The sequence below is a fragment of the Schistocerca americana genome, chromosome 11 (assembly GCF_021461395.2).
Source record: "Schistocerca americana isolate TAMUIC-IGC-003095 chromosome 11, iqSchAmer2.1, whole genome shotgun sequence".
Taxonomy (NCBI): Eukaryota; Metazoa; Arthropoda; class Insecta; order Orthoptera; family Acrididae; genus Schistocerca; species Schistocerca americana.
Genome location: NC_060129.1, coordinates 53,921,266 through 53,943,938, shown reverse-complemented (window position 1 = coordinate 53,943,938; position 22,673 = coordinate 53,921,266). Strand labels below are relative to the sequence as shown.

General features: G+C 40.9%; 1 protein-coding gene across 1 annotated transcript in view; it reads left to right on the top strand.

The window, feature by feature from the left end:
* The window catches only part of LOC124553231, a 44,116-nt gene extending 22,502 nt beyond the window's left edge, over nt 1-21,614 (top strand). The window contains exons 4-5 of the mRNA XM_047127121.1: nt 19,262-19,389; nt 21,421-21,614. Coding sequence (XP_046983077.1) covers nt 19,262-19,389; nt 21,421-21,459 — 167 coding nt within the window. The 3' untranslated portion in view covers nt 21,460-21,614. The remainder of the gene's footprint in view (nt 1-19,261; nt 19,390-21,420) is intronic.
* The last annotated feature ends 1,059 nt before the right edge of the window (nt 21,615-22,673 follow it).

The following is a 22,673-nucleotide window of genomic DNA, read 5'->3' as shown; positions in this document are numbered from 1 at the left end:
TAAAGAACTGTTAAAACAATTATTGAAGTTACATCTATGTTACTTGAATTTTTGCTTAGAAATAAAAAGAAATAAGGTTTTCAACGTTTTTGGAATAAGCAGTAAAATGTTTTATGAAATTATTTCATTATGAAAGCATTTTAAAGCTAAATTAATTAAAATTTGTATTTGGATTCTCGATTAGAAACAAGAAATACGTGTTTCGGTGTTTTTGGGAATTCAGCCACTAAGTGAATGAACTAGTGTGTGACTCATCATTCACTAGCACAAACTGCTAATGAGAAACTTGAACTACTAGAATTGGCGCTGGTCTTATACTGTTAACACCATTTAGTGAGGCATTGTTCGAAATTCCATCCCTAAGAGGGTGAAGTAGGGGCTGAAATGTTTTTTGAAGACATGTCACTCTTATCTTAATTGTGATGCTAGAGCTTGAAAACCGGAATTTGGTTTCTAAATCAGAAATAAAAAAATACATGCTTCAGTATTTTTGAAAATTCAATTACTAAGGGGTTAAAATAGTGGGTGAAAGTTTATTTTGAAAATAAATCATTATTACAGTACTAATAAAGCATTTTTAAAGATGTATCTCTGAAAAATGGCATAGGACTTCTTCGTTAGTAATTAAAAAGTATGTGTTTCGATGTTTTTGGTATTGTAGTCGCTAAGGGGGTGAAACAGACGATGAAAATTTTTATGAAACTATTTCATTAAGTAATCCTTTCTATAGGTAAACTGAAGAAAATTTGTATTTGTGTTCTTGGTTGGAAATTTAAAAAATTATGTGTTTCGGTGTTTCTGGAAATTCAGCTGCTAAGGAGGTAAAATTAGGAATGAAAATGGTTCTCGAAATATTTGATTGCGAAAGAATTTTTCAAATAAAATGTTGAAAGTTTGTACTTGGCTTCTTGGTTAGACGTAAAGAAATTGACGTTTAAATGTTTTCTGTAAATGCAAACCCTAAGGGGATGAAATAGGGGACGTTAGTTTTTACAAAAAATTTCTTTATATTAAAACATATTTAAAGTTAAATCTATGAAAATTGGTATTTGACTTGTAAAGAAATATGCGTTAGGGAATGAAAATTTTGATGAAAGTAAATGTCACCGAAATAACTCAAAAGGGTGGATTAACGAGGATCTCTGACTCCAGCTACCAGAATTGATTTCTGGTCGGAAGTGCATTCGGAAAAGACCATACTTCTACGCCCTTAATTAGCGTGAAAACTTTAGAAGATGTAGCGATTTCTGAACGACGTAAAAATTCGATAAAGAAATAACCGGTGTAGACCATACATTCCACACAAGAGAAGCAGTGGGTGCTAAGATAGTTGTCAAATGAAGCGGAATGTGCCCTTTAAGTTATGTTAGGACGTAAATCTTGTCTAAGATACAAAACACATAGATTATGGGGCTGTGTTTGCCGCACACTCCTCGAAGTGACATGAATGGTACACTAGCCCCTTGCCTACATGTCGGTGCTTGTATACCCGCCTCAGAGTCATGCTTCATTGCAGATATGCTGTAGCAAGACCTTTCAGATGGAAAATTTTTGCAAATAGAATAATGTTTCACAAAGTCTGATGTCAGATGTGGCTTTCAGATTAATAACACCATAAAACAACGAATAAAACATAAACTAAAAGGGAACTATGATAAATTTGATTGCTCTGGAGTATAAAGGATTGACCAGTAATTGTGTCAAATATTATATCGGTCAAACAGGCCACTCTTTTAAATTATGGTTTAAAGGACACTCACAGAAACAAAACGGCTTTGGGACAGCGTTTATTTGATACTGGTCATTCCATAGGGAGCATTGAGAGTTGCATGCGTATTCTTCACTGATTGGGAAAAAGCCGTGCTCTTAATTTGTTAGAGCAGCTTGATATTTATGAAGCAAAAAATAGAGAACCAACTAAACTGCTTAACTGGCAAAATGACTTTCCGCCCAATACCTACATTGCTTTATTTGAAAATGTTTTACTCTAATCACTTCACGCCTCTGTTATATATAGTGTGTTGACACGTTCACCTGGTATTGAGTGCATCACATATTTACTTCGTTTTCATACGTTTTACGCGTGACTCTAGTGTGTTCTTGTTCCTTCTCTATTCATTTCATAGACTACATTAATCAGATGATGTAGATCATCCACTGTTACGGAATTTTATCATTCTTTTCTTGCAACGGAGCACCGCTGGGTAGGAGGGGTCCTCTGCCGGTAACGTTCCTCCAGCCACTTCCCGCCTGTGAGGAATTCTGGCGTTAACGCTAACAGAGGGCGCTGATTATGTGCATCAGTGTGTTTTCTTTCATATGTGGCTCCTTTAGCGATTTGTTTTATGGTTGTTTAATACTACTCGGTACACTATCAACGGTGTTTAATATTTATGTCATTATCTAGAATATTGGCACTAGAGCACGTCGACCACTGTTTTTTAAGTCTTCCCCCCCTTTTAGCAATATTAATTTTGTCGTGTTCTTCTTTTTATTGCTTTTTATTAATGTAATGCCTGTTATACGTTATAAGCTTATTACAGACTTCAACTTTTGCACCAGCCCTTTATTTTCGCTGTTTCAATTAATTATTGAAAACTAGTGTATGCCGACATTAGCGACTTACAACACAAACGTCTTGTGGCTACTGTACGGCAACTTGTTTATACAGTAGTATTACTGACAAAATGACTCGTGCATGTGATGTTATTTATATGTATTTGACGATGCTGGTGCTGACTCCGCATTTAACATTTGACGATGCCACTATGACTGCAGTACATTAGGAATTTGTTTTTATGAAACAGGTACGCCTCTTCATATTCAAAGCACACAAATGTAAATTTTGTCAGCACTACTTTTCATTATGGTCTGTGTGTTGTTCTTAAGCTGTATATAGTTTGCGAGTGAATTTATGTTTTTCCCATTTTTGCTGCAGATCTAATGATGGTCATTAAAGACCGAAACCGATAATCTGTTAACAAAAAGTTTGTGACCATAGACGTAAATGAAAGGAAACTTTTTGATCGCACCTGATATAAATCAGACATTATTTCTTCCTGTACTTGCCCTCTATTTGTCTGCAGCACCTCTTGCAACACTGCAATTATCTCCGTTTTCCTGAGACATTTCCGAGAACCTCTTTTTCTCCTCAATATACACGACATTTTATACTCTTTTTATTCAATATTACTCCAAACATCATTATTATGCTGACCCCTTTCAACATACAGGGACGTCTACTTCATTAAGTCTTGAGTTCTTTTACGTAATACCTAATAACTACACTTAGTTGAATCTTTAGGCTTTTACTAGCTTCATATTCCATGCAACGTACATAGATATGAGATAATATGGCTCTGTGTCTCCATACACATCACATTCTCTACTATCTACATCAGATATAAATGTATATATATTTGTTTACGATGTTCTCAGATGCAAACTCTCGTTTCAGATTTCTGTCTTGATTCAAAGTGGTCAGTATGAGCTAATTGTTTCAGCTGCGCCATTCTTGTCAAGATAGTCAAAAATAAAGACAAATAACACATAATTAATAAGAACTAAAGATAAACCGAAGTACGATACTTGAATTTGGAAATAAAGTTCCATCCTGTTCAGGCCTCTTAGTTCGCCAAGCAGTGTAACTACGATGCAGCAGTACCTTCCCAACAGACTCTTAGTTAGTGTTATTTACAATTTATTTCAGGGCTGTAATGTTCCTGAGTCTCAATTCCTTACAAAATTTCAGATATTCGAGAGATATTCAAGTGAGGTTTCGTACAATTCTGAATGGTTGATGATATACCTGTATATCCATTTTAGTTTGTTCCATTCTGCTTTATTCATTAGTCTTTACTAGTACCAGTTATCCTACTTTGAAATTAGATGGGGTTACAGATTTTATATCATATCACCATTTCGCATCTAACATTCTTTCCCCTATGTTTACTCTTTCTTGTGCTTGATTGTTGCCTAATGAGAAATCGAATAAAACAAGAAAGTCAGACAGCTCTGGTTTATGGTTACATATTAATTTGTATGATGAAAATACTGTTGCATCAGGCTTGTGGTTGTTAATGATACCTTCTAAATACTTAATATTATAACCCCATGTTGAATGTTTCCTCCAAATCTTCTGCTAAGTCCCCTATAACCTTATCACTCATATTTATCCAAGGGAAAATCCTAAGATAATAATGTATCCTATCCTGACAACATTTCTTCAATTTTTTAGCATCAAACCGTTTACCGCTGACCAGAGTGGCCGAGCGTTCCTAGGCGTTACAGTCTGGAACCGCGCGACCGCTACGGTCGCAGGTTCGAATCCTGCCTCGGTCATGTATGTGTGTGATGTCCTTAGGTTAGTTAGGTTTCAGTAGTTCTAAGTTCTAGGGGACTGATGGCCACAGCAGTTAAGCCCCATAGTGCTCAGAGCCATTTGAACCATTTTTTGGAAACCGTTTACCATTACTCACCACAACATTCTCAGGCCTACCTAAATCAACAAAATTGTTGTCACCCAGCTTTTCTGTCGATGTTGTGGCATTAGCTCTTCTGTCTGGAAATAGCTTAATGTATTTACTGAATCCACTGAAGTAGACCAAAGCACGCTCCTCTAGAACTAGACGTAGGTCGAAAATGATCTACTGCTAATAATTCCACTGTGTTCAAGGGATTGCATATTCCCTTGCACATGCTATTTACTAATCTTCTATTTAACTCAAAACGCATATTTTCTAAAGTTACTCTGTCAACCTGTTGGCCGCCAAAGTACGCTTTCTTCACATGTTTTTAATTTCATGATCGAACTGTTGCAGGAACATTGCTCACCTGGTATGTTTTAGCTGACAAGTTTGCAAAAATGTTAGCGCTTTAAAATCATTGCATATTATTACTTGGTGATTCAACAAAGAATGCTCAGATTTCTTCATTCCAAATACGATGGCCAGTGCGTCTAGCTCTGATACTCCTTTATTATGCTCCACTGATTGCAGTGATTAAGTGGTAAAAGCTATCATCTTACGCACTTCAGTATCCCCTTCTTTTTATTTTAAACACCTACACTCTTTTACCATATGCACCAGAGTTCAATAAAATAAAAGAAGTCTTCTCAAAATGTGAGTGATTCAGCAGCGGGTTATTTACGAAATGATTTTTTAGCTTTTAAAATGTGGGCTGATGTTCTTCAGTCTGAACCCAGGGGCTATCCGCTTTTAACAATTGATGTGTGTAAGGAGCGTTGAATGACTCCTACAAAACATAAGACATAAACAAGTCAAACATGGCTTTACGTTGTTGCCTTTTCTTTGACGTTTCAAACAGCTCAGTCACTGAGAACCTGGATGGTTTTGCTAAAATACGTTCTCCGTTAAATACATGGAGCAAGAAATACAATTGGTTCTTAGTGCATGCCATACTTTCTTAATTCAGTTTTGTGCCACCTTGTCCTACTTCATCTCATACATTGTCCAGAAAACTAAAATACTCTTCCCAAGTAGGACATGCAACTTCATGTTGTCTACTTAAAATGTCACTTGCCCTAATGCTTCCTGTCTCTGTAACAGCGCCATAGATCTTAAAATGGCAAAGACCGATATATTACAGACAGAGGGAAATACTCTATACCTATGAGAAAATCCATTATATATACGGGACACATAATTTCTTCAGTCTTTTTGCCAATGGAAAATTCCAGTAACCACAAATTATATCCAACCATTCATGTGAAACAAGTAGCTCCTCAGAATTATTGCAATAACTTTGTGTATTTTGTGCGCTGTCCCTCATTAAATTTTGTTTAAACTATGAGCATTCAGTACCAGCCTTACAATTCTATCACATTTCAGTGCTACTGCCAGTGGATTTTTGAAAATATGTATTGCGTGTTCCAGTGTTCTTCAGTCTAACGTTCGTTGAATCGTTTTTTAAGAGGTTCTTGGCAACTGGTCGTCATTGGACATGGTTTCTTGAAAAATATTTCCAACTTCTTACATTTAAATTGCGTTAGTAATATGTTTCCATACATTTGAAAACACATTGTTATGCTTGACTAACACTTGCCTAAGCTCTTCTCACTGTTTACATGAAACTAGATACACAGACTGAATTTTATGTTCAGTACACAATGGCTCCTAATATTTGTAATTCTATTATAGTGTGGCTCAACTTATTATGAGCTACACTGAAGCGCCAAAGAAACTGGTATAGGCTCACGTATTCAAATGCAGATATATGTAAACAATCAGAATACGGCGCTCCGGTCGGGAGCGCCTTCATAAGACAACAAGTGCCTGGTGCAGTTGTTAGATGGGCTTTCGGAGACGATAACCGCACAACATAAAGCCTTACCCCTCGCCTGGTCCTGTCAACACCGACATTGGACTGTTGATGACTGGAAACATGATGCCTGGTCGGAAGAGTCCTGTTTCAAATTGTATCGAGCGGATGGACGTGTACGGGTAGGAGACGACCCCATGAATTCATTGACCCTGCCTGTCAACAGTGGACTGTTCAAGCTGGTGGAGCCTCTGTGACGATGTGGGGCGTGTGCAGCTGGAGTGATACGTGACCCCTGATACGTCTAGATGCGGCTGTGACAGGTGACACGTGCTTAAGCATCCTGTTTGATCACTTGCATCCATTCGTGCCCATTCTGCATTCCAACGGACTTGGACAATTCCACCAGGACAATGCGACATCCTACACGTCCAGAATTGCTACGGAGTGGCTGCAGGAATGCTCTTCTGAGGTTAAACACTTACTCTGACCACCAAAGTCTCCAGTCATGAATGTTGTTGAGCATATCTGGGATGCCTTGCAACGTGCTACTCAGAAGAGATCTCCATCCCCTCGTACTGTTACGGATTTATGGACAGCCCTACAGGATTCATGGTGTCAGTTCTCTCCAGCACCACTTCAGACAGTAGTCGAGTCTGTACCACGACGTGTTGTCGCACTTCTGCGTGCTCGCGGGGGCTCTACATGACATTAGGCAGGTGTACCAGCTTTTATTGGTTCTTCAATGTATCTTCAAAAGCATGCCCTTCAGGTAAAAATGGGAACCTTCATGGACGGGGGATGGATAACTGCCGCACCATACAACTCCCTTAATTGTACTGGGACTCGTTTATGAGTTTCAGGGACACACATATTATGCACTTACTTCTCCAATACATATTGATTATAAATCACCTGCATGTGTTTTTGTACTCGATAAATCATAAATAATATCATCAACGATTTTACTTAGAAATATTGAATCATCTTTGGTGATGTATCATCTCTCACAGCTTCCATGGTCGTGTTAGGTGTAAACAGGAAAGATGGTCTGCTTGTGTATTGTAACTTAGATCAAGTACATGTCTAATTAATTACAATCTTCTAGTAATTCAGACTGTCTATTTGTGAGTTTGTCTGCTTAGCATGATATTTTACGTAAGATGTATATTCTGCATTATGAGCCGGGTCAAGTTAGACCAAGTTAGACCAAGTTGAAACTATTTAGGCATGATTATGGCACTGGAGAGAGACAGAGAGAGAGAGAGAGAGAGAGAGAGAGAGAGATAGTTCGAGTGTTTGTGTACAAAAATGTCTTACTTAACTAACTTTGACTTCAGTCGAAAGTTATGGAAATAATGCAGCTTGACACCATTTTTGCGCGTGATTTACACAATAGAGTTATTAAATACAGAGAAATGTGTGTGTTTGTGAACGAAGTATTACTGTCAAGCAAATGATGCCCGTATCTCACATTGGTGCCCGTTCAAGTTAATGTTACGTAATTCTGTACTGCACAACTTTGAACTTAGTGACATCATTATGCTTGATTTTAATACCACGGTGTGGCTGTTTGGAGAGGCTGATGAGACGGTGGTGGGAGGGGAGAAGCGGGGGAAAGGGCGTGGGTTGTCACTTGATAGACAAGGGGGCGTGGCTGCCGCTATCTTAGATTATGGCGTGGGTCACATGATGTAAAGAAAGTGATCTAGAACATACGTATAATGTAATGAAAGAGGCCCAGCATACCCATACACTGTGCGACTTACACTTTTGTACCAAATCTAATTTACTGCAAACTAATAGAACGGCTAGGCACCAGCATGGAAAGAACTGAATCTCGAGAAGCGATTAACTGATCAGTGATAGAAGGAGTTAGAGTGAACGTTTCGCCACTATGTGGACATACAGTGTCGCAAATGGAAAATGTTACCGTAAAACACCAGTTACATTTTTGCTTAACTTTGCGCAAATGTTTATCATTAATCGGTATTAAGGTGTTAAACATTCGGTTTATTCGGAACTAGTGTCCATCATCATAAACGCGCTCCAAATGTCCTCTTGAAGAACTTATTGCCATGCTTAAAATATATAATATGGCATTTCATACGTATTTTTGGCTGGAAGTTGGTATGAATTTATGTCATCCTATCGCATCATAGTTTTCAACTGCTGGGAAAATTAATTTTTCTTTATTTAAAATCATGGGTGTCACCACCGATTGTGGGGAGAGGGGGCGACAATGGGGACATGTCGGCAAAGGTTTCTTCAAAAGCAATTTCAAGTTTTTGAGTCTCACGAGGAGAGATCCCCAGCGATGGGATCGACTTTCTGAAATCATTTACACAGTGATATACGTCAAGATCTCAAGTTTCAGACGCTGCAGCCATTCACCATCACAGGCATTCATTTACGAGTAACCGACGAAAACAATTCGGAATTTCGCCTAATAATCTTCAACTTTAAAGAAGACACTTTTAAACAGACTGGTTGCACAGCGTATTTGTTAAGATACAGGCCTCACATGTAGGAAATTAAGAGTTCAGAACTAGTCAGGTAGATAACATTTTTTTTATTTTTAAACGTTTTTTGAAATGACTTTTAATCATTATTTTTGCCAAATTAATTGGGTTCTATTTCTTTATTTCCATTCCTTTGTAACATCATTTTAATCAATATATTTTTAAAATTGCTCTCACTTATTCTGATGCGTTTTGAACTTGGAATTTACACTCCTGGAAATGGAAAAAAGAACACATTGACACCGGTGTGTCAGACCCACCATACTTGCTCCGGACACTGCGAGAGGGCTGTACAAGCAATGATCACACGCACGGCACAGCGGACACACCAGGAACCGCGGTGTTGGCCGTCGAATGGCGCTAGCTGCGCAGCATTTGTGCACCTCCGCCGTCAGTGTCAGCCAGTTTGCCGTGGCATACGGAGCTCCATCGCAGTCTTTAACACTGGTAGCATGCCGCGACAGCGTGGACCTGAACCGTATGTGCAGTTGACGGACTTTGAGCGAGGGCGTATAGTGGGCATGCGGGAGGTCGGGTGGACGTACCGCCGAATTGCTCAACACGTGGGGCGTGAGGTCTCCACAGTACATCGATGTTGTCGCCATTGGTCGGCGGAAGGTGCACGTGCCAGCCGACCTGGGACCGGACCGCAGCGACGCACGGATGCACGCCAAGACTGTAGGATCCTACACAGTGCCGTAGGGGACCGCACCGCCACGTCCCAGCAAATTAGGGACACTGTTGCTCCTGGGGTATCAGCGAGGACTATTCGCAACCGTCTCCATGATGCTGGGCTACGGTCCCGCACACCGTTAGGCCGTCTTCCGCTCACGCCCCAACATCGCGCAGCCCGCCTCCAGTGGTGTCGCGACAGGCGTGAATGGAGGGACGAATGGAGACGTGTCGTCTTCAGCGATGAGAGTCGCTTCTGCCTTGGTGCCAATGATGGTCGTATGCGTGTTTGGCGCCGTGCAGGTGAGCGCCACAATCCGGACTGCATACGACCGAGGCACACAGGGCCAACACCGGCATCATGGTGTGGGGAGCGATCTCCTACACTGGCCGTACACCACTGGTGATCGTCGAGGGGACACTGAATAGTGCACGGTACATCCAAACCGTCAACGAACCCATCGTTCTACCATTCCTAGACCGGCAAGGGAACTTGCTGTTCCAACAGGACAATGCACGTCCGCATGTATCCCATGCCACCCAACGTGCTCTAGAAGGTGTAAGTCAACTACCCTGGCCAGCAAGATCTCCGGATCTGTCCCCCATTGAGCATGTTTGGGACTGGATGAAGCGTCGTCTCACGCGGTCTGCACGTCCAGCACGAACGCTGGTCCAACTGAGGCGCCAGGTGGAAATGGCATGGCAAGCCGTTCCACAGGACTACATCCAGCATCTCTACGATCGTCTCCATGGGAGAATAGCAGCCTGCATTGCTGCGAAAGGTGGATATACACCGTACTAGTGCCGACATTGTGCATGCTCTGTTGCCTGTGTCTATGTGCCTGTGGTTCTGTCAGTGTGATCATGTGATGTATCTGACCCCAGGAATGTGTCAATAAAATTTTCCCTTCCTGGGACAATGAATTCACGGTGTTCTTATTTCAATTTCCAGGAGTGTATTTACATTTCATTTTATTATTTTTGTGTATTAATTTCGACTCAAATTCTTCTTCTTTATCATTCTACGTTTCTCTCCATGTTATTGCATTCATTATTTCCATTCCACATTTGGCTTAGATTTCGTTTTATTTATAATCCCTTCTTTTGTTTAAATCACCATCTGCGTTACTTAGTCCCTAGTGGAATAAGAATAAATTTTTTAAATGTTTTTATGACATGAGCCATCCAAAGAAAGAACATCTTAAATAGAAATATACATTTTTGGCACAAATGCACAGCCAGTGTAAAGAGACTATTTCGTCTTTTGTTTTTAAACGATTCATCCGTTGTTTCAAATGTTTAAACATTATGAGTGATAAATAAAAATAATGAAAACACTTGCGAAATGATCCCAGTTGGAAAAAGAATAAATTTTTTAAATGTTTGTATGACATGAACCATCCAAATAAGGAACATCTTAAATAGAAATATACATTTTTGGCACAAATGCACAGCCTGTGTAAAGAGACTATTTCGTCTTTTGTTTTTAAACGATTCATCCGTTGTTTCAAATGTTTAAACATTATGAGTGATAAATAAAAATAATGAAAACACTTGCGAAATGATTCCAGTTGGAAAAAGAACGTAAAAAAGACAAAGAATGAGACAAATTGTAAATGTTGATGTGTTGTTGTTGTTGTGGTCTTCAGTCCAGAGACTGGTTTGATGCAGCTCTCCATGTTACTCTATCCTGCACAAGCTTCTTCATCTCCAAGTAGCTACTGCAACCTACATCCTTCTGAATCTGCTTACTGTACTTACCTTTTGGTCTCCCTCTACGATTTTTACCCTCCACCCTGCCCTCCAATACTAACTTGGTGATCCCTCGATGCCTCAGAACGTGTTCTACCAACCGATCCCTTCTTCTAGTCATCTTGCTCCTCTTCTCGGCATTTCTGTTCAGTACATCTTCATTAGTTACGTGATCTATCCATCTAGTTTTCAGCATTATTTTGTACCACCATTTCAAAAGCCTCTTCTTGTATAAAACATTTATCGTCCATGTTTCACTTCCATGCATGGCTACACTCTGTACAAATACTTTCAGAAAACACTTCCTGACGCTTAAATCAATGCTCGATGTTAACAAATTTCGCTGCTTCAGGAACGCATTCCTGGCCATTGTCAGTCTACATTTTATATACTTTCTCTATCGACCATCATCAAATATTTCGCTAATAAAACAGCAACTCATCTATTACTTTAAGCTTCTCATTTACTAATCTAATTCCCTCGGCATCACCTGATTTAATTATGCATTCCATTATCCTCGTTTTGCTTTTGTTGATGTTCATCTTATATCGTTCTTTCAAGACACTGTCCATTGCATTCAACTGCTCTTCCTGGTCCTCTGCTGTCTCTGACAGAATTACAATGTCATTGGCAATCATCAACGGTTTTATTTCTTCTCCATGGATTTTAATTGCTACTCCAGAGTTTTCTTTTGTTTCCTTTACTGTTTGCTCAATATACAGATTGAATAACAAAGGGGATAGGCTACAACCATGTCTCACTCCCTTCCCAACCACTGCTTCCCTTTCATGTCCCTCGACTCTTATAACGGCCATCTGGTTTTTGTACAAATTGTAAATAGCCTTTCGTTCCCTGTATTTGGCCCCTGCCATCTTCAGAATTTGAAAGAGAGTATACCACCCACAATGTCAAAAGTCTTCCCTGTGTCTACAAATGCTGAAAAAGTAGGTTTGCCTTTCCTTAATCTATTTTCTAAGATAAGTCATAGGGTCAGTATTGCCTCACGTGTTCCATCAATTCTACGGAATCCTAACTGATCTTCCCCAACGCTGGCTTCTACCAGTTTTTCCATTCGTCTGTAAAGAATTCGTGTTAGTATTTTGCAGCTGTGACTTGTTAAACTGATAGTTCGATGATTTTCACACTTGTCAACACCTGCTTTCTTTGGGATTGGAATTATTATATTTTTCTTGAAGTCTGAGGGTATTTCACCTGTCTGATACATCTTGCTCACCAGCTGGTAGAGTTTTGTCAGGGCCAGCTCTCCCAAGGCTTTAAGGAGTTAATGGAATGCTGTATACTGCCAGGACCTTGTTTCGACTTATACCTTCTAGTCTCCTGTCAAATTCTTCACACAGTATAACCTCCCATTTCATCTTCACCTACGTCCTCTTCCATTTCAATAACATTACCCTCCAGTACACCGCACTTATATAGATCCTCTATATACTCCTTCCATCTGAGCTCTTGGTATTCATACAAGTGGTGCTCCTTTCTCCAAAGGTCTCTTTAATTTACCTTTAGGCAGCATCCACGAGGGGCGTTCAGAAAGTAAGCTCCGATCGGTCGCGAAATGGAAACGACTATAAAAATCCGATAAAGCTTTGCACAGATGTGTTGGGTAGTGTCTCTAGTATAACCCCAGTTAGCATCACGTCGCTCTTCTCATTTCTGAGCTCGCAGTGAGTGCGTAAAGATGTCTAGAAAATAGTGTCTGCCGCCAAGTACGAGGGCCTGGTGAGAAATTTCGCCTGAAGCTATGCAGCTAACATTACTTAACTGTCGTGCTGTTTCGTCTTCACGACAATTCTCAGCCGCATTCTGCAGGGGGAATGAAGATGCTCCTGCATCGTTTTCAAATGGAAATGTTAGATTACCCACAATACAGTCCGCAATTGTCTCCCCCTGAGTTTCATCTCTGGTCACATGAACCGCTGTCTTTGAAGACAACATTTTGACACAGACAACGAGGTGTAGGCCAGCGTGGAGAATTGGCGGAAAGCACTGGCGGCTGCCTTCTATGATGAGGCTATTGAAAAGTTGGTACAACGCTATGACAAAAGTCTAAGTCAGAACGGCGACTACGTAGAGAAGTAGCTGAAAGGTGTAGCTAATTGTTACAAGTAAAACATTTCTGATGTTCACTGTGGTTTCAATTTGGCAATCAATCGGAGCTTACTTTCTGAACAGGCCTCGTATCTTATCCCTAGTGATATATGCCTCTTCATCCTTACATTTGTCCTCTAGTCATCCCTGCTTTGCCATTTTGCACTTCCCTTTGATCTCATTTTTGAGACGTTTGTATTCCTTTTCGGCTGCTTCATTTACTGCATTTTCTCCTTTCATCAGTTAAAATCGATATCTCATCTGTTAACCAAGGATGTCTACTAGCCCTCGTCTTTTTACCTATTTCATCTGCTGCTGCCTACACTATTTCCTCTCTCAGAGCTACTCATTTTATCTTGTACTGTATTTCTTTCCCCCATTCTTGTCAATCGTTCCCTAATGCTGTCTCTGAAACTCTCTACAACCTTTGGTTCTTTCAATTTATCCAGGTACCAACCTCTTAAATTTCCACCTTTTTGCTGTTTCTTCAGTTTTAATCTATAGTGCATAACCCATAGATTGTGGTCAAAGTCCACATCTGCCACTGGAAATGTCTTACAATTTAAAATCTGGTTACTAAATCTCTCTCTTACCATTGTATGATCTATCTGAAATCTTCCAGTGTCTCCAGGCCTCTCCCACATGTACAACCTTCTTCCATGATTCTTGAACCAATTGTTAGCTATGATCAAGTCATGCTCTGTGCAAAATTCTACCAGGCGGCTTCCTCTTTCATTCCTTCACCACATTCCAAATTGACTTACAATATTTTTCCTTCTCTTCCTTCTCCTACTATCTAATTCTAGTCTCCCATGACTATTAAATTATCGTGTCCCCTCACTATCTGAATCATATCTCTTATGTCATCATACATCTCTTCAATTTCTTCGTCATCTGCTCAGCTATTTGGTATATAAACTTGTACTACTGTCATAGGCATGGGCTTCGTGTCTATCTTGGCTACAATAATGCGTTCACTATGTTGTTCATAATAGATTAACTGTACTCCTATTTTTATACATTATTATTAAACCTAGTCATTACACGTATTTTATTGTATTTATACTCCTGTATCCACCTGACCAAAAGTTCCTCCTGCCACAGAACTTCACTAATTTCCACTATATCTAACTTCGACCTATCCATTTCCCTCTTTAAATTTTATAACGTGCCTGCTCGATTAAGGGATCTGACATTCCACGCTCCAATCCGCAGAATGCGTTTTCTTTCTCCTCATAACGACATCCTACTGAGTAGTCCCAGCCTGGAGATCCAAATGGGGGACTATTTTACCTCCGGAATATTTTATCCAAGAGGTCGCCACCATCATTTAACCATACAGTAAAGCTGCATTCACAGAGGAAAAATTACAGCTGTAGTTTTCCCTTGCTTTCAGCCATTCGCAGTACCAGAACAGCAAGGCCATTTTCAGTAATGTTACAAGGCCAAATCAGTGAATCATCCAGACTGTTGCCCCTGCAACTACTTAATCTGTTTGATCCCAAGAAGGTTTTCCATTCAAATCTCTTACGAATTCCTATTTAAATCTTATGTTTCCAGTGTAGATAAACCATAAATACCACTTTCATGATTTTAAAAACATATTTAGTATAAAAAAATTGACGTTCCCGAAATGGAACAGTGTGAACTGTGAGAAACGTATGTAAATTTTTCATATTTACGTTTATTTTTTTCACTACATAATTGATACAGCTCATTTACAGATTATCCAAAATGTGGATGTATAACCAAATAAGAAATAAACAAAATTAAACTGTGTTTTACTGAGTTCAGTTTCAACTTCAGTTTGTATGCAACTGCTCAAAACAATTTGCATGCTAAGGAATTTTACATTTCTTACATTGTTTTGCTGTGTTCTTCTTGCACTGGCCACATCTTAGTTGTTTGCCTAGTGGTACAATCAGATGATCTTGTCCATCATAGCGTACATCATTGAGCACCCTTTTATGTAAGGCTTTCGGATTTCGCACTGGATGGGCAGGTGATTCTCATGAGCTGTACTTTTGAAAGTAGCAGTAGCAGCCCTCTTTCTTCTGCCAGTAACAGGAACAGTATTTGATGTAGAACATTCGGGACTCAGAACACTATCAACATGGGCAGCACCAGAAGCTGAACATGATGGCTCATTAGACTCCCTATGACCTACCTGTAAAATAAAACATCAACTTTCTAGAAACTATAAAGAATATTTAAATAGTTACAGATAAATAACGTAGAAGATTCTAATAAGCGTATTTCCTAATCAAAGTCTTCAATTCATAGTACTGTCTAATATTTACCTCTGGGGTAACAATTTCCCATTCACAATACTTTGCAAGTTTTGCTTCTGCAACAGATTCTAGCTGGTTGCCACTATGATTTATATCAATTTCACACTCGTCACCTGAATCTTCATCTGACCGCCGTGGGTCATCAGGGGAATTTATGTACAAATCTGCATCACCAAAATCAATATCGTCTTCCAATAATGCTATAATTTCATCGGCAGTCAACCTAAAATGCAAGTGTTTTACTGTTATTTCAATGCAACCACTCAATCCTACTTTTCCAAAAATGTAACACTCAGCTGTAATGCATTATAACCCATTGTTGAGAACAGATATGAACAAATAAAACACACACAGACTATCATTATTGTATTTATACGTCATATTTATAAACTATAATGTCGTAATCACTGTCAAATATAGTAAAACTTACTTGCCCTTTCCTTGTAGCCATTTTTCCATGAATAGCAATTACTACAGCACCAACACTGTTCCTACACAGATGCTCGCAGTGCAACCGGCAGTTTTGTGTAAAAGCAAGGAGCATGTAGAAGGCCAGCAGTGCAACAAACTTACCAGAAACTAAAATCACTGTACACAAAAAAATTACGTACTTTTGTTCCAAAAATGGAACAGTGGAATAAAATGGGTTAATATGCTGGTAACCCCTCTTCAGGAGGGGACTCTCAGCAGATACCCCTCTGTTGCGGTTGCACCTATGGTGCGGCTACCTGTATCGCTGAGTCACGCAAGCCTCTCCACCAACGCCAGCACTTGACGCCTGTAGCTTCACCGTTACACTGCACAGCATGTTATCACCGTAGAGAAGATTTCTGAAAGTCCATGACACCGCTGTAGACGTCTCCTTGTTAGCTGACAAAGAAAGAATGACGTCGTTGAACGAATATTTCCAAACTCTAACGAATTACACATATCGAAAGCTCTTATGCAGTGATTAGTAATGGTTTGTAGGATTGACTAACGTGTCAGTAAGCAAATCCTCTTATATTATGCAATAAAAAGAAAATATTTCGAGCTGTGTTAGTATGACTACGTGGGGTGAATGATGAGGGTAGATGAACGTGAAACTGATTGGTTTTGCTGAAAGCTTTTTCGAAGGGGTGGCAAGGAGGCACCCAGCTGAATTCCATGCAACAATCATTTACAGCCTGATGTTTGTATAATAATAATGATGTAGTTACTGCTTGTGTCAAAAGCAATTGCTATGAAGAGTGTTACAAGCAACTGATTGCTACTTCCTTTCCTGAAAGGCAAGGGAATGACTACCAAGCTTGTAGGAATTTATTTTTAAAGTGACTGAAAGACAACGTATTGAAAATTACATTTGTACATATTATCATTCCTTGAATGTTCCCTAGAAGAAAGTTTATAATAAACTAGCGCTTTACATATTGCAGCTTCGTCCGTCTTACACAGAAAAAAGATATTCTTGTAAAATAACAGGTCTTCAGCGATCTCCATGCTTTTAATGCATAGGTCTGTACTTGAAACTATGAAGTACATTGTCTTTTCTGACGGGTTATTTTCACTTTCTTAAGCTGGTTTTAATAATGAAACTAATACAGTATTTAAAAATGTGGTCTCCACCTCTTACTGAGACGAAATCGTGGACGAACGAATCTTTTATTTGCTTTGAAAAATGGTAAACTCTGAAATGGTTTTCTCGTTGGTTCAGGAGGTAATACACTTTACTCATACGCACAGCCTCAAAAGTGCATATGTTAATATCATATATGTTTTTATACTAGGTAATAGCAAAACAAGTTTGAATCTGGGCTTAAATTGGAGAGCTGTAGAAGTTTAAAAAGCTACTGAAATAAAGTGACGGAAAAAATTGCAACACAAAAACGAAATTAATGTAGACTAACTAAATTTCGGGAATATATATGTCTAGGTACCATATTTAGATGATTAGCGCTGGTAGATCTCAGCTTAATGCAAGCATGGCGAAAGCCATTCCAAATGTGAAATGCTGGCACATTTGTAAACGTGTAACTCCCGAAATTTAGAATGCAGGCATGCAAACGAGCATCCGTTGTGTTGTAGAGGTGCCAGATTTCAGTTTGTCGTATGGAGTTTCGTGCCTGTTGCACGTGGTCACTCAATACAGGGACGGTTAACGCTTGAGGTGGATGACACTGGAATCGTCGTCTGATGATGTCTCATACGTGCTCGATCGGAAATCTGATGGTCGAACAGCAACAAGCAACATGTCGACACTCTGTAGAGCATGTTGGGGTCACTACAGCGAGCGTTATCCTGTTGGAAAACACCCTTTAGGATGCTGTTCGTGAATGGCAGTACAACAGGTCGAGTCATCAGACTGACGTACAAATTTGCGTCAGAGGCATGTGATAACCACGAGGATGTTCCTGCTGTTATACGAAATCGCACCTCCTACCATAACTCCAGGTGTAGGCTGAATGTGTGTAGCACACAGACAAGCTGCCTCTGACTGGCCTCCTTCCAAATGACACACGGCCGTCACTGGCACCGAGGCAGAACCAACTCTCATCAGAAAACACGACAGATCTTCACCCTGTCCCCAGTCAGCTCTCTCTTGTCAGCACTGAAGTCGCAAATGGCGGTGGTTTGGGGTGAGGATAGGGCACAGTACAGGGAATTTTGCTCGGAGCAGTCCTTGAAGTAACCAGTTTGTAACAGGTCATTGAGTTTCCGTTGTTCCAACTGCTGCTCACTTTCCTTCAGCCATCTGCTGAACACGATGGTTTTCCCTCTCCATAGAGCCACGTGGTCGTCCGGATCACAGTCTTCTCGAGACCGTGCATCCTCGTGCCCACCGTGGCCAGCAGTCGTGTACAGTGGCTACCTACCTACCTGTCAAGTCTTTCTGCAATATCACAAAGGAACATCCAGGTTCCCATTGCCCTATTACAAACTCAGTGAGGTGTTGATAGTAGTGTGTCTGTCGCCTTGAAGATATTCTTGACTAACGTCAATCTGCCACATCCAGTCTCAAAGGTAACTGACCATCACAACCGTTACAGTGTGTATTTAAATAAATGTAATTTGTATCGTCATAGGCGACTGGCGCGAAATTGAAATAGGCGCCATCATTAAGATATAGAAACACTCCTACTTTCGTTTATGTCACACAATTCTTTCTTGGTGTTGCGTTTTTTTTTGTTTTTCTTTCGTCAGTTTATATGGTCTGAGACCTTAGCAACGCTCCAAAACATGATTTTAGCTCCTAGTTTTTGTACTTTCTTCAAGGAGATCTCCCATTTAGTGTCTTTTGTGATGTAACCCTGCCTATTTGGTCCCCCTTCCTCCCCACCCCACTACCCCCCGCCCCACGGCCTCCCACGGGAATTTAGTGCTGGTGACGCCAGTGTTTAAAATGCTAAAAGTAAGCTTACAAAGAGATGGCATTTCCATCAACATATGCTACAGGCATAGATATACTACTTGTGTATCGCTTGGGTTCGAAAAAGGTGTCCATACTGTAGTGTGACTGTAGTCTGACAGTGTATATATATTTAGTAAATTCTACTTTCATATCCTCTTTATCCTCGTGAATGCATAAAGCGAATGTTGTGCTTGCATAGAAATCTGATCCACTGACTTCTTCACCACTTTGTCGTCTGTCTTCTTGTCCAGAATTCCAGGCCGAGATACCGGTCTTCTTGGAGCACCTCTCTGACTACTGGCGGGACTCGGCGCAGCTGCTCTCACTGGGTGTGAAACATTTCTCTCAGCTGCTCGTCCCCCTCGCTTTCGAACACATGGTAAGTAGAGTTTGCTTTTCTCTTTTTAGAGATATGTATGTGGTATGAGAAAGTGACATGCACCAATTCAATATCCTGCTATCCACAGTATAAAGACTGTGAGACAGTGCCGAGAATACGAAATTTAAGGGATTGCCTCTCACCAGAGACGACGCAGTGGCTGACACCCTTCACTTGACGGTCGACAGCAGCGGCGTTTTATTACAGCTGTCACTGCTGACAGACAACCAGCACTGCGTGAAATAACGGCAGAATGCAAAGCGGGGCGTATGACGAACGTATCTATTAGATGAGTGCTGCGCAATTTGCTTTAGTGTGTCATGGCAGCAGACGACCGACGTGAGTGGCTTTGCTAACAGTGAGACCTACAGAGACTCTCCTCGGCTCGTGATCATATCGGTTGTGGCCTAGAGGACTGGAAAACCGTGGCCTAGTCAGCTGAGTCCCGATTTCAGTAGGGCTGGTGGTAGCTTGGTGATGGGGTGGGTTGTGTTTACATGGAATCCCATACAACTGAACCGATCATTCACTGGAAATGCTTATGTTTGGCTACCTGGAGATAATTTGCAGCCGTTAATGGACTTCATGTTCCCCAACAACGATGAAATTTCTATGGAAGATAATGGGCCATGCCACCAGGTCACAATTGTTTGCGATTTATCTGAAGAACATTGTGAAAAATTCGAGCCTATGGTTGGGTCACCCACATCAACCCGCATGAATGCCATTCAACGTTTATTGGGCATAATAGAATGGTCAATTAGAGCACAATATCCGGCACTGACAACACTTTCGCAGTTATTGACGGATAGGGGCAGCGTGACTGAATGTTTCAGCAGGGATCTTTTAAAGACTTGGTTAGTTCATTCCACGTCAAGTTGCTGTACTACGTCAGGCGAAGGAGGCGCTACACGATAGGAAGTATCCCATGACTTTTGTCACTGCAGTGTATTTTGAATTTTTCAGCACGGAATGGGTTCGTGTAATGTTACTCGAACTTTCCACATGGAGGGGAGTAACACTCGTGCTCAGTGGACGTGTACATGCAACCTGTTGACAACTATAGTAGATTGAGTATGAAGGACATGGAACATCATACCGACAGATGGCACAGACAGTAGTCGGCTGTAGTGGGATAATTCTCCTTCCAACAACGTTGTAGGAATGTTCTAGTGACTTTGAGAAATATGTCGATGAGTACACAGGAAATTCAGGTGGAGGTTACAGATACACTACTGCCAACAAATCATTGGGAACAGATTACTGGAAGCTAAGTTATCTCTAAATGCCTTGTGTCATTTCCACTGCCATCATATGACAGAGACTTGCATTGTGTAGAACGAGAGTCAGCTGGGACTTTGTGTCATGTTGTGGTACCACATATCGATGCCACCGTATGTGCACTGAGTTGTTGGGAAAGGAATTGCAGCCGGCCGCAAAGGGCGAGCGCTTCTAGGTGCTTCAGTCTGGAACCGATCGACCGCTACGGTCGCAGCTTCGAATCCTGCCTCGGGCATGGATGTGTGTGATGTCCTTAGGTTAGTTAGGTTTAATTAGTTCTACGTTCTGGGGTACTGATGACCTCAGACGTTAAGTCCCATAGAGCTCAGAGCCATTTGAAAGGAATTGCAGGTTCGCATTAGGCACTCACAGCGCTCGCTCTGCATCTCACAGTCCCAGTGGCGCGCGCCCATTAAGCCACATGTCCAGTGACTCTGCACCACGAGTACCCTCTGCTGCCGCAATGTGGGACAGCCAGCGGCGGCAACTCAGCCAGCTTGTGCCTCTAGCCAGTATGCTACCATATCTTTGTCTGAGCCTCATGCTGGTTGACATTGTGATAGCATTATTTGTAATCGGTCTTCCTTTGCTTGCAGAAATATAAGTAAACCTTCCATTTACTGTTTGCTAAGCATTTCTGCTCCTCCACAGCTTTCCAAAAACGACAGTTGCTGCTATCTCTATAGCCCAACCCTCCTTTTCATTGTGTACAAAGTTGTATAGTGCAATTTTTTGGTGTTCTGCTCTCAGATCTTTCTGTGGCGGTCGGATGGATGCCACCCTGTGTAAGGGGCCACAGGAAGCAGCGATCTTCGAGATGCATGCCAGTGGCTCGGGATGCTATTGTGTGTGGTAACAGGACTGATCTGGTAATCGCAAACCTTGTTGTTAAACCCCTCATGAGCAGGGTACAAAAAAGTACATCACAACTGAATAAAGCAAATCTCCACATTGCAGTTCAAATCATAAATACATTGACGAACAGACAATGTTTGACTGGCCTGCAGGTTCTTTTATGTATCACACAGGATATGCCTGGAATGTGATTAGGAGATGTGCACTTTCGCAACAGTTTCCAGACAACAATCTTCATAAACTGACAGAGCATGAAGTTTAGACGGAGCTAAAATCCATGAGGATGATAATCGGAGGCTTTTTGTCTCCATGTCGCAAGGAATGCAAGATTATATTCGTGTCTATCGGAGTCATACCTGACACTGTTGATGAGGATGGGTGTTAGTTGTAAATGGAATGAAATTGTAGTTATTTAATATTTGCTATGTGACGAACGTTTCCTCAAAACGTTGTCAGTATTTGAGTGGTGCTCTATGGTGCTACATCTTCCATTTCCGGCAGTGTATTCATTCGCAGGAAATTACGATGTCTTTGGTAGGTAACCATCTTCTGAATCTGCATACAGATTACCATGCTGAACCTCCTGCCTGTGTAACCTGTATCACAGACGACCCTTTCGATGACTTTTCCGACAACGCTTTCCTTTCAGTGCTCTCTATGATCACTTGTGACAAGTCGAACATGTTAGTGAAAGAGGAATATAAACCTGATCAGATTGCCTCCCAAGAGAAGTACGCTCTCTACTGAGGCACCAGCGCTCGCCTCAAGTGGCAGCTGGACACTTGCCAGCAGACTCCGCGTAGCTGTACCTCTACTACGAATGTTGGGGCACCAGCCCCATGGGATAAATGGCTGCAACGCAAGTTTCGTTGCCCCATATCAGCGTGTTTGTAACAAAAGATGCGCAATATCCACTTTCCATTAGTTACTGCAAATACGTTTCTTGTTCTAGATCAACATCTATTTACACATCTGCAAGCAGCCATACGCTGCTGGATGGAGAATTCAATTGTTAGGCATTCCTCATTCTGTTCCACTAGCAAGGAGAGCGAGGACAAACTACTGTCTGTATGCCTCTTTCGAGCTCAAATACCTCTGCTCTTCATCTGCATCTACGTCACACTCCGGAAACCACCTAACAGTGTGTG